Below are 13,582 nucleotides of genomic sequence, written 5' to 3' on the forward strand. Positions count from 1 at the left end.
AAACGTAAACTGAAAATCCTCTGTCCACCGATGAAAATATTCCTAATTATGCTACTATGTATTTCTTGTAGTCACTGCATTTACACTGTATTTACAAGATGGGGAGAGATACAGAGCATTCAGAAAGTATTCAGACCCCTTGATTCTTTCCACATGTTATTACGTTACAGCATTATCTAAATTCTAAATTTGATTAAATCATCAATCTACACACAATACCCAATAATGACGAAGCAAAGACAGTTTTTTAGAAATTTTTGCAAATCTATGAAAAAAATATATATATATATATCACATTTACATAAGTATTCAGACCCTTTACTCAGTACTTTGTTGAAGCACCTTTGGCAACGATTACAGCCTCGAGTCTTCTTGGGTATGATGCTACAGTTTCTCCCATTCTTCTCTGCAAATCCTCTCAAGCTCTGTCAGGTTGGATGTACAGCTATTTTCAGGTCTCTCTAGAGATGTTTGATCGAGATGTTTGATCAGGTTCAAGTCCGGGCTCTAGCTGGGCCACTAAAGGACATTCATAGACTTGTCCCGAAGCCACTCCTTCGCTGTCTTGGCTGTGTGCTTAGTGTCATTGTCCTGTTGGAATGTGAACCTTCATCCCAGTCTGAGGTCCTGAGCGCTCTGGAGCAGGTATTCATCAATGATTTCTCTGTACTTTGCTCCCATCTCCGCAGAAGGACTCTAGAGCTCTGTCAGAGTGACCATCAAGTTCTTAGTCACCTCCCTGACCAAGGCCCTTGTCCCCCATTTGCTCAGTTTGGGGTAGGGTCTTGTCCATTTTCTCTACGAAGAAGAAGCCTGCTCCGGCGGGAGAGGAAGAGGGACGGATAAATACAGCAGCTAGGGAGTCCCCAATGTAGGTATCCACAGCCTTGGTCTCCGGTCCCGAAAGAGAGTACAGACTTCCCCGGGGAGGCATGGTGCTAGATAGAAGGTCAATCCTGCAGTCATAGGATCAGTGGGGCGGAAGCGACATGGCCCGGGCCTTGCTGAACACCTCCCAGAGGTCCTGGTGCTCCACAGGAATGGCTGAGATGTCTGGGGCACCTTTCGAACCCCCAGGAAGACGTCCCGGGGCAGGTTATGCAGACTTCAGGCAATGGCCGTGGCAGAACGGGCTCCAGCACATGATAGCACCAGTAGACCAGTTAATGAGGGGATTGTGTCATTGGAGCCAGGATAATCCCAATACCATGGGAATCAGAGGGGACTTGATGAGCAGGAACTGGATAGCCTCGCTGTGGTTCGCTGACATCCGTAGGTGGATGAGAGTGGTGTTGTGGGTGACTCGGCCTATAGAGCGCCCGTCCAGTGCTCTAACATCCATGGGAATGGAGAGGGGCTGAGTGGGGATGTTCAGCTCGGACGCAGTGTAGCGTCCAAAAAAGTATTGTCTACCCCAGAGTCAATGAGAACCCCGAGAGATTTGGACTGGTCTCCCCACAGCAGAATGGCATGAAAAGGGGTGTGAGCAGGGGAAGCAGGAACGTCCTTGCTCCTACCGGTGAGCCTGGCTTCTTTAGAGGACAAGAGGATACGAAATGACCAAGAGTCCCGCAATACAGACAACTCTTAGTGTCAATCCTGTATTGCCCGACTCTCCATTAAAGCATTCCGGGAGGGGGGCGGGCAAGCAGAGTTTATTACAGCAACAGAGCTAAGGTACCGGACGGCAGGCAGGCTCAGGGTCAGGTCAGGCAGAAGTCGGAAATTCAGATAGGGGCAAAGATACAAGACAGCAGGTTGGCTCAGGATCAGGGGCAGGCAGAGTGGTCAGGCGGGCGGGTTCAGGGTCAGGACAGGCAAGGGTCAAAAACCAGGAGGGTGAGAAATAGTGAGACTGGGGAAAACAGGAGCTGACAGGACACACGCTGGTAAGCTTGACAAACAAAACGAACTGGCAACAGACAAATAGAGAATACAGGTATAAGTACATGGGATAATGGGCGACACCAGATCAGGGCGTGATAGTTAAGAGTCTTGCTCAAGGGCACATCGACACATTTTCCACCTAGTCTGCTCAGAGATTCAAACCAACGATTTTCAGTTACTGGTCCAAACCTCTTAACCACTAGGCTACCTGCATACACTTCAAACAGACATACCACAATGGGTTTCTTCACGGTACCCAAACCTAAACCAGATTTAATGAGTTGCTCAGTTATTTATAGAGCCATGCCATTGTGAAATGCTCTGCCGCAAGAGGGTACTCAGGCAAAAAGCATGTTTATTTTGACATTTTTTAAAGACAACTAGTAGCACAGCTCCCATCCTCTTTCTACTGTATATAAGAATACTAATATGTACACTACCGTTCAAAAGTTTGGGGTCACTTAGACATGCCCTTGTTTTTAAAAGAAAAGCACATATTTTGTCCATTAAAATAACATCAAATTGATCATAAATACAGTGATGACATTGTTAATGTTGTAAATGACTATAGTAGCTGGAAATGGCTGATTTTAATGGAATATTTACACAGGTGTACAGAGACCCTGTCATGCCCTGGTCAAAGTATTATTGTGTTTGTCTTTATTTATTTGGTTAGGCCGGGGTGTGACATGGGTTTATTGTGGTGTGTTTTGTCTTGGGGTTTTGTTAGTTATTGGGTGTGTGGCTTAGTGGAGGTATCTAGCAAAGTCTATGGCTGTCTGGAGTGGTTCTCAATCAGAGGCAGGTGTTTATCGTTGTCTCTGATTGGGAACCATATTTAGGCAGCCATATTCTTTGAGTGTTTTGTGGGTGATTGTTCCTGTCTCTGTGTTTGCACCAGATAGGGCTGTTTCGGTTTTCGTTACGTTCATTACGTTCTTTGTTTTTGTAGTGTTTGTATTGATTCGTGTTTTACGTTTGTCTATTAAACATGGATCGCAATCTACACGCCGCATTTTGGTCCGACTCTCCTTCACCACATGAGAACCGTTACAGAATCACCCAACACAACAGGACCAAGCAGCGTGGTAACAGGCAACAACAGCAGCAGGAGCAGCGTGACAAGAATTTCTGGACTTGGGAGGAGATCCTCGACGGGAGAGGACCCTGGGCTAAACCAGGGGAGTGTAGCCACCCCAAGGTGCAGCAGGAGAAGAGGCAACAGGAGCATCCCAAAGAGGAGTACAGTATGGACTATATTTCTTGGGAGGAGATAGACAGGTGGGCCGTCGACCCAGGGAGAGTGCCGGAGCCTGCCTGGGATTCGATGGAGCAGTGCGCGGAAGGTTATCGGATAATGGAGTTGGCGAAGCAAGCACGGCGGCGCGGACGGAAGCCCGAGAGTCAGCCCCAAAAATGTCTTGGGGGGGGGGGGGGGGGCTCACAGGGAGTACGGCTACGCCAGGTAGGAGACCTGCGCAAACTCCCTGTGCTTACCGGGGGCTAGAGACCGGGCAGGCACCGTGTTATACAGTGGTGCGCACGGTGTCCCCAGTGCGGGTGCATAGCCCGGTGCGGTATATTCCAGCTCCTCGTATCGGCCGGGCTAGAGTGGGCATCGAGCCAGGTAAGGTTGGGCAGGCTCGGTGCTCAAGAGCTCCAATGCGCCTGCACGGTCCGGTCTATCCAGTACCACCTTCACGCACCAGCCCTCCGGTGGCAGCTCCCCGCACCAGGCTTCCTGTGCGTGTTCTCGGCCTAGTACCACCAGTGCCACCTTCACGCACCAGCCCTCCGGTGGCAGCTCCCCGCACCAGGCTTCCTGTGCGTGTTCTCGGCCTAGTACCACCAGTGCCAGCACCACGCATCAGGCCTACAGTGCGCCTCGCCTCTCCAGCGCTGCCGGAGTCTCCCGCCTATCTAACACTGCCAGAGCCTTCCTCATCTCCAGCGCTGCCGGAGTCTCCCGCTTGTTCAGCGCTGCCGGAGCCTTTCTCCTCTCCTGCGCTGCCGGAGTCTCCCGCCTGTTCAGCGCTGCCAGAGCATTCCTCCTCTACAGCGCTGCTGGAGTCTCCTGCCTGTTCAGCGCAGCCAGAGCTGCCAGCCTGCATGGAGCAGCCAGAGCTGTCAGTCTACATGGAGCAGCCAGAGCTGCCAGTCTGCATGAAGCAGCCAGAGCTGCCAGTCTGCATGGAGCAGCCAGAGCTGCCAGTCTGCATGGAGCAGTCAGAGCTGTCAGTCTGCATGAAGCAGCCAGAGCTGTCAGTCTGCATGGAGCAGCCAGAGCTGTCAGTCTGCATGGAGCAGCCAGAGCTGCCAGTTTGCAAGGAGCTGCCAGTCTGCAAGGAGCTGCCAGTCTGCAAGGAGCTGCCAGTCTGCAAGGAGCTGCCAGTCTGCACGGAGCCGCCAGAGCTGCCAGTCTGTAAGAAGCCGCCAGAGCTGTCAGCCTACATGGAGCAGCCAGAGCCGCCAGTCAGCATGGAGCAGCCAGATCCGTCAGTCTGCCAGGATCCGCCAGTCAGCCAGACTCTTCCAGATCCGCCAGTCAGCCAGACTCTTCCAGATCCGCCAGTCAGCCAGACTCTTCCAGATCCGCCAGTCAGCCAGACTCTTCCAGATCCGCCAGTCAACCAGACTCTTCCAGATCCGCCAGTCAGCCAGACTCTTCCAGATCCGCCAGTCAGCCAGACTCTTCCAGATCTGCCAGTCAGCAAGACTCTTCCAGATCCGCCAGTCAGCCAGACTCTTCCAGATCCGCCATTCAGCCAGACTCTTCCAGATCTGCCAGTCAGCCAGACTCTTCCAGATCTGCCAGTCAACCAGACTCTTCCAGATCCGCCAGTCAGCCAGACTCTTCCAGATCCGCCAGTCAGCCAGACTCTTCCAGATCCGCCAGTCAGCCAGACTCTTCCAGATCCACCACTCTTCCAGATCCGCCAGTCAACCAGACTCTTCCAGATCTGCCAGTCAACCAGACTCTTCCAGATCCGCCAGTCAGCCAGGATCTGCCAGAACCACCAGCCAGCCAGGATCTGCCGGATCTAACTACCTGCCTGAGCTTCCTCTCAGTGCTGAGCTTCCTCTCAGTGCTGAGCTTCCCCTTAGTGCTGAGCTTCCCCTTAGTGCTGAGCTTCCCCTTAGTGCTGAGCTTCCCCTCAGTGCTGAGCTTCCCCTCAGTGCTGAGCTTCCCCTCAGTGCCGAGCTTCCCCTCAGTGCCGAGCTGTCCCTCAGTCCCGAGCTGTCCCTCAGTCCCGAGCTGCCCCTCAGTCCCGAGCTGCCCCTCAGTCCCGAGCTGCCCCTCAGTCCCGAGCTGACCCTCAGTCCAGTGGGATTCTGGCTGAGGACTACTAGGCCATGGTCGGCGGCAAAGGTGGACTATCCTAGGACGCGAGGAGGAGGGACTAGGACATTGATAGAGTGGGGTCTACGTCCCGCGCTGAAGCCGCCACCATGGACAGACGCCCACCCGGACCCTCCCTATTGTTTTGAGGTGCGTCCGGGAGTCCGCACCTTAGGGGGGAGGGGGGCTCTGTCACGCCCTGGTCGAAGTATTATTGTGTTTGTCTTTATTTATTTGGTTAGGCCGGGGTGTGACATGGGTTTATTGTGGTGTGTTTTGTCTTGGGGTTTTGTTAGTTATTGGGTGTGTGGCTTAGTGGAGGTTCAGTGCCTTGCGAAAGTATTCGGCCCCCTTGCGACCTTTTGCCACATTTCAGGCTTCAAACATAAAGATATAAAACTGAATTTCTTTGTGAAGAATCAACAACAAGTGAGACACAATCATGAAGTGGAACGACATTTGTTCGATATTTCAAACTTTTTTAACAAATCAAAAACTGAAAAACTGGGCGTGCAAAATTATTCAGCCCCTTTACTTTCAGTGCAGAAAACTCTCTCCAGAAGTTCAGTGAGGATCTCTGAATGATCCAATGTTGACCTAAATGACTAATGATGATAAATACAATCCACCTGTGTGTAATCAAGTCTCCGTATAAATGCACCTGCACTGTGATAGTCTCAGAGGTCCGTTAAAAGCGCAGAGAGCATCATGAAGAACAAGGAACACACCAGGCAGGTCCGAGATACTGTTGTGAAGAAGTTTAAAGCCGGATTTGGATACAAAAAGATTTCCCAAGCTTTAAACATCCCAAGGAGCACTGTGCAAGCGATTATATTGAAATGGAAGGAGTATCAGACCACTGCAAATCTACCAAGACCTGGCCGTCCCTCTAAACTTTCAGCTCATACAAGGAGAAGACTGATCAGAGATGCAGCCAAGAGGCCCATGATCACTCTGGATGAACTGCAGAGATCTACAGCTGAGGTGGGAGACTCTGTCCATAGGACAACAATCAGTCGTATATTGCACAAATCTGGCCTTTATGGAAGAGTGGCAAGAAGAAAGCCATTTCTTAAAGATATTCATAAAAAGTGTTGTTTAAAGTTTGCCACAAGCCACCTGGGAGACACACCAAACATGTGGAAGAAGGTGCTCTGGTCAGATGAAACCAAAATTGAACTTTTTGGCAACAATGCAAAACGTTATGTTTGGCGTAAAAGCAACACAGCTCATCACCCTGAACACACCATCCCCACTGTCAAACATGGTGGTGGCAGCATCTTGGTTTGGGCCTGCTTTTCTTCAGCAGGGACAGGGAAGATGGTTAAAATTGATGGGAAGATGGATGGAGCCAAATACAGGACCATTCTGGAAGAAAACCTGATGGAGTCTGCAAAAGACCTGAGACTGGGACGGAGATTTGTCTTCCAACAAGACAATGATCCAAAACATAAAGCAAAATCTACAATGGAATGGTTCAAAAATAAACATATCCAGGTGTTAGAATGGCCAAGTCAAAGTCCAGACCTGAATCCAATCGAGAATCTGTGGAAAGAACTGAAAACTGCTGTTCACAAATGCTCTCCTTCCAACCTCACTGAGCTCGAGCTGTTTTGCAAGGAGGAATGGGAAAATATTTCAGTCTCTCGATGTGCAAAACTGATTGAGACATACCCCAAGCGACTTACAGCTGTAATCGCAGCAAAAGGTCGCGCTACAAAGTATTAACTTAAGGGGGCGCCCAATTTTTCTGTTTTTGATTTGTTAAAAAAGTTTGAAATATCCAATAAATGTCGTTCCACTTCATGATTGTGTCCCACTTGTTGTTGATTCTTCACAAAAAAATACAGTTTTATATCTTTATGTTTGAAGCCTGAAATGTGGCAAAAGGTTGCAAAGTTCAAGGGGGCCGAATACTTTCGCAAGGCATTGTATCTAGCAAAGTCTATGGCTGTCTGGAGTGGTTCTCAATCAGAGGCAGGTGTTTATCGTTGTCTCAGATTGGGAACCATATTTAGGCAGCCATATTCTTTGAGTGTTTTGTGGGTGATTGTTCCTGTCTCTGTGTTTGCACCAGATAGGGCTGTTTCGGTTTTCGTTACGTTCATTACGTTCTTTGTTTTTGTAGTGTTTGTATTGATTCGTGTTTTACGTTTGTTTATTAAACATGGATCTCAATCTACATGCCGCATTTTGGTCCGACTCTCCTTCACCACATGAGAACCGTTACAGACCCATTATTCACAGAACAGCACAAACTGGCTCTAACCAGAATAGAAAGAGGAGTGGGAGACCCCAGTGCACAACTGAGCAAGAGGAAAAGTACATTAGTGTCTAGTTTGAGAAACAGACGCCCCACAAGTCCTCAACTGGCAGCTTCATTAAATAGTACCCGCAAAACACCAGTCTCAGAGTTCCTCTGTGTTCTTTTGCCCATCTTAATCTTTTCTTTTTATTGTCCAGTCTGAGAAATTGCTTTTTCTTTGCAACTCTGCCTAGAAGGCCAGCAATCCCGGAGTCACCTATTCACTGTTGAAGAAACTAGCCACTAATGTGCTTGTCCTCTTGTGGTTACATGTGGTTACCTAGGTTACAGAAATAGTCTCACAGCTAAATCTTTGCCCTTTTCAAACACAATTGTCTTGTTTTCTGCTTGATATTGTCAATTACAAAACTATACTTAAGAAAAGTATGTGTCTAAATATGACTTTCAACATTGCCTGCTCCCGAGAGTTCTCTCTACTTATAAAAACACGACATTGTAGAGCTTCCCTCATGTCCCTTTTCACTAAAGTGCTAGCAGCCAGATGAGTGAGTGCTAGCTAGCTAGCTAGCTACCTATCAGAACATTAAGCTAGCCAAGATCAACAACACAAGCAAACAGACTATACTCACAAGTAGTGAGTGGAGTTACAAACAGAATATACTGTTAAATGTCTTTAAAAAAACGATTTTCCAACTTTTTTTCAACTTCTCTCCATTAAATCGAGTTAATGAGGAAATCGACACCTTTGCAGCCTGAATGGAGAATGTTTTATATACAAACCGATCCATGGGGATACGAATGTATAGCGGGCTGCATTCATTTCCTTTGGGGACGGTAAGATGAAACGAATCAATATCGCCATGTGCAGGCCTTTGGGCTCAGCCATCAAGTAGTACAAAAATATAATTGTGTCATTGTAACTTTGTACTCCCTGACGAAGGCCATACTGCCGAAACATGTCAGAGTTTAAAAATATTTGTTCAAATCAAATCATAGTTTATTTGTCACGTGCGCCGAATACAACAGGTGTGTAAGACCTTACAGTGAAACGCTTACTTACAAGCCCTAACCAACAGTGCAATTTTTAAGTAAAAATATAGCTATTAGGTAAACAACAGATAAGTAAAGAAAAAAAAATGACAGTGAAAATAACAGAAGCGAGGCTATATACAGGTGGTACCGGTACAGAGTCAATGTGCGGGGGCACCGGTTAGTTGGGCTAATTGAGGTAATATGTACATGTAGGTATAGTTAAAATGACTATGCATAGATGATTAACAGAAAGTAGCAGCAGCGTAAAAGAGGGGGCTGGCGGGTGGGGGGTGGTGGGACACATTACAAATAGTCCTGGTAGCCAATGTGCGGGGAAACCGGTTAGTTGGGCTAATTGAGGTAATATGTACATGAATGTCTAGTTAAAGTAACTATGCATAGATGATAAACAGAGTATCAGCAACGCAAAAGAGGAGTTGGTGGGGGGACACACATTGCAAACATGCCATGCAAATAAAGGCATTGTAATTACACGAAGAGTGCCTTGTTTCTCCTTTCTTTAAAACATTTTTACATTCACGAGGGAAAAAAAGCATGACCCCACTGAATAAAGTAAGCAAGTGACCCGTATAATGCATCGTATTTAGATTAGTGCATTATAACCTGCCAGTATACGATGCGTAAGGCTTGCACGTACAGTGTTTATGAGTGAAATAATACACCACAGGAATATATTAGGACAAGCAAATAAGGAAGCCAGGACTCTACAAGTGTCTACATTCCCTGTGCTACTATGATAAATAAGCAGATTTCCTCAATCAATATTCCATACAAGGATTTCCAAGGCTATCAGGAAGCTAGCTGGGGGATCTCGTGAATGCAATTAATTAAAAAGTCTCTGGGATGCAACTTCGGCATCTGCCCCTCATTAGGCATAGGAAGGTATTTTACAGCTTGAATTTAAATGTTGCAAGAGAAAAAAGTGAATTCTTCTTATCCTTAGACATCTGTATAAAACGGTGTTTTTGTGTTAATAATGCTTTGGCCAGGCCAGTACTGTCTGAAACCCCCCTGGAGCGATTGCTTTCATCATTACACCGCCTCTCCCCAAATACAGACCGCCTCTCCCCAAACACAGACCAGCATAGGCAGCTAATGTTCTTTCCTTTTTGGAACAAACATCTCAAAGAGGTCTCTCTGATGCACCAGCATAGGGTAGATGTGGGCCTAAGTATGGATGTGGAAACATATGCATAACTGTAACAACCTTCCTAATAAAGACCCTACCCACTGTTTTTTTTGTGGTAATTTATCTTTGTAGAAAATTACAAGGATGGTCATGGCAACAAGATATATAATCTATTGTCATGGATCCCTCCGGAAATGTCATTAAGCACACCTGGTCCCTATTCCCATTTGATTGTATAAGTGTGCCCTTTGTTCACCATTGTCCTGTCGATTATTGTTCCAATGTCCGTTGGTCGTGTGAGTACCTGTGCTGTGATGTTTTGGCTTTCGTCCGACGTGTATTGTGCAGATGATTACGGGTCTCGTCCCATGTGATAATCATTGTGCAATTGCGTATTTTTATAGTGTTTGTTTGGTCTTTGTCCCCTTGCCTGTACATGGCACGCTGTAATTTGGGTAAATAAACATTTCTATTACGCATTCCTGCGCCTCCCTGCCGACCCTTTATACCAACCTATGCTCTCAAAAAGTGTTGTTTCTATTTTTTTTATGGTCTTATGAAACTTATAACAGCCATATTTACCTGAGTTGGTGAATATATTTATTATATGCAGATCCGTACCACATGGTGCCTCTAGAAATTGTGTTTGTATGGGTTTGAAATTGTCTGGTTTGTAGAATGAAAGATATTACAATATCAATGAATATGAAGAACCTCAATGGATTAACTGAACAGACAATAGTTAAAATGGAATTGACCAAGGCCCAATCCAGAAACAACCCCTAGCTAGCCCCTACACCCTACGCATTTGTGTAGATGCAAAAAGATTGGACAATTCCACCAATCCTATCAGAAGACAAGGTGGAGCGACTACCATATTGCTTATGCCTATCTAATTATTTCAGGTCTACGTGAAGGGTCTATGGGCTAGGGGTCCTGCTGACCAATTAGCCTTGTTTCAAGAGGACGTACCTGTAGCTTCAACCATACCCTCCAGGATGACCACAATCTCAAACTCCTCCTTGTCCATTTGGGCCTGGGACAGCTCCCAAAAGGGGCTCTTCTCGTTGATCTCGTGGGAGATTATGAGTGGGGACACCAGGAAGAGCCGGTCGTCTCCCGTGTCGAAACCGATGTTGATGTCCGTCTGGTTGAGAGGGATGAACTCCCCCTCCTTGGTCTGCTGTGAGCGGATCAGCTTGGCCCGGATGGAGGCCTCCACGATGTGGGAGTTGCGCAGGTCCCCAACTCTGAACATCAGACACAGCTTGTTGTCCCGCACAGAGATCACCGCCTTGTGGGAGAACATGAGCGTCTCGGCACGGTTCTTTGGCTGGGAGATCTTCACGAACATGCAGCCCACCATCATGGCATTGACGATGGAGCCCAGGATGGCCTGGATCAGCAGCAGGATGATGCCCTCAGGGCATTTCTCTGTGATGACGCGGTAGCCGTAGCCGATGGTGGTCTCCGTCTCAATGGAGAAGAGGAAGGCAGAGACGAAGCTGTTGAGGTTCTCTACGCAGGGGGTCCAGCCCTCCTCGTCGCTGTGCCACAGATCCCCTCGGATCAGGGCGATGATGTACCACAGCAGGCCGAAAAACAGCCAGTTGACCACATAGACCAAAGTGAAAATGAAGAGGCTGAAGCGCCAGCGCAGGTCCACCAGGGTGGTAAACAGGTCGCTAAGGTAACGGTAGGTTTCCTGCACATTGCCGTGGTGAACGTTGCATTTGCCGTCCTTCTGGACGTAGCGTTGTCGGGGCTTCTTGATGGGGTCGGCGATGAGGTGGGTGCGCTCAGTGGAGATTTGGGCCTCCCGCATGTGTTTGGGAAGCTTTTTCACCTGGAGAGACAGAGAGGAATAGAGACAGTTCTGCTGAGATGTTGGTCACATTATCATTGTCTTCAAAAGTTAATGTGTGTAGCCAGGAGTGACCTGTTCAGGAAACACTCTGTGCTCTCATTACAGTCTATTGCTAGAGGCCATTGTTTTCCTGGTCAGGTCAAAAGGTCAACAAAAATGTATGCCTCTATTCATGTGCAATGTCCTCATATTACCCTTGTTACGACAATGTGTGAAATGTCCTCATTTTACCCTTGTTGTTACAATATGTGACATTTCCTCACATTACCCTGTTGCTAAAATGTGTGAAATGTCCTCATATTACCCTTGCTGCTACAATGTGTGCATTATATTATGAGAAAATACACATTCTAAAGCTTTTAAGTAATTTCTTTGCATTCATCCTCGACCACCTTCAACTGCTACCCTCGTTGACGACAAATAAACCGTAAGTCAATGCTACAGATACAGTTGAAGTCGGAAGTTTACATACACCTTAGCCAAATACATTTAAACTCAGTTTTTCACAATTTCTGATATTTAATCCTTGTAAAAAAAATCCCTGTTTTAGGTCAGTTAGGATCACCACTTTATTTTAAGAAAGTGAAATGTCGCAATAATAGTAGAGAGAATGATTTATTTCAGCTTTTATTTCTTTCATCACATTCCCAGTGGGTCAGAAGTTTACATACACTCAATTAGTATAAGGTAGTATCGCCTTTAAATTGTTTAACTTTGGCAAAACTTTTCAGGTAGCCTTCCACAAGCTTCCCACAATAAGTTGGGTGAATTTTGGCCCATTCCTCCTGACAGAGCTGGTGTAACTGAGTCAGGATTGTAGGCCTCCTTGCTCGCACACACTTTTTTATTCTGCCCACAAATTTTCAATAGGATTGAGGTCAGGGCTTTGTGATGGCCACTCCAATATCTTGACTTTGTTGTCCTTAAACCATTTTGCCACAACTTTGGAAGTATGCTTGGGGTCATTGTCCATTTGGAAGACCCCTTTTGTGACCAAGCTTTAACTGCCTGACTGATGTCTTGAGATGTTGCTTCAATATATCCACATAGTTTTCCTGCCTCATGATGCCATATAATTTGTGCACCCGTCTCTCTTGCAGCAAAGCACCCCCACAACATGATGCTGCCACCCCCGTCCTTCACGATTGAGATTTTGTTCTTTGGCTTGCAAGCCTCCCTCTTTTCCCTCCAAACGTAACGATGGTCATTATGGCCAAACAGTTCTATTTTTGTATCATCAGACAAGAGGACATTTCTCAAAGTACAATCTTTGTCCCCATGTGCAGTTGCAAACCATAGTCTGGCTTTTTTTATGGCGGATTTGGAGCAGTGGCTTCTTCCTTGCTGAGCGGCCTTTCAGGTTATATCGACATAGGACTCATTTTACTGTGGATATAGATACTTTTGTACCCGTTTCCTCCAGCATCATCACAAGGTCCTTTGCTGATGTTCTGGGATTGATTTGCACTTTTCGAACCAAAGTACGTTCATCTCTAGGAGACAGAATGCGTCTCCTTCCTGAGCAGCATGACGGCTGTGTGGTCCCATGGTGTTTATACTTGCATACTATTGTTTGTACAGATGACCGTGGTACCTTCAGGCATTTGGAAATTGCTAAAAAGGATGAACCAGACTAGTGGAGGTCTACATTTGTTTTTTTGAGTGCTTGAGTGATTGTAGCTGCACTGCTCCCATAACATTGTGTGAGAGAGTGTCTCTCAAAGCACATGGTGCGCCATGACTGTGGGAGGAAGAAGGAAGGGGAAAAAGTGAAGAAAAGGAGAGAGAGAACATAGGGGTACAGGGCCTTTCTTCCTCACTGCTGGCCCAGCTCCAGCCAGGCGATCTGGCTCCACAGCTGTGCCTCCCCTGTCCCTCGTGTCCCCCTATGGGACACTGGCAGGTCTGGATAGGAACATAGGAACACCCCACTGTCCCGTCTCTCTCAGCTCCTACTCTATCCCCCAGCACACACAGGCCAAGGGTACATTGGCACTCTGTATCCTGATCGTTGGAGACGACGAGCTCAGTTGTTAATTT

The 13,582-nt window shown here is 47.1% G+C and overlaps 1 protein-coding gene across 1 annotated transcript in view; it reads right to left on the minus strand.

Annotated features, from left to right (window-relative positions):
• The window catches only part of LOC109909207 (G protein-activated inward rectifier potassium channel 4), a 37,515-nt gene that overhangs the window by 9,772 nt on the left and 14,161 nt on the right, over positions 1-13,582 (minus strand). The window contains exon 3 of the mRNA XM_020508250.2: positions 10,648-11,521. Within this exon, the coding sequence (XP_020363839.1) occupies positions 10,648-11,521 (874 nt within the window). The remainder of the gene's footprint in view (positions 1-10,647; positions 11,522-13,582) is intronic.

The sequence above is a fragment of the Oncorhynchus kisutch genome, linkage group LG18 (genome assembly GCF_002021735.2).
Source record: "Oncorhynchus kisutch isolate 150728-3 linkage group LG18, Okis_V2, whole genome shotgun sequence".
In the NCBI taxonomy this organism is placed as follows: Eukaryota; Metazoa; Chordata; class Actinopteri; order Salmoniformes; family Salmonidae; genus Oncorhynchus; species Oncorhynchus kisutch.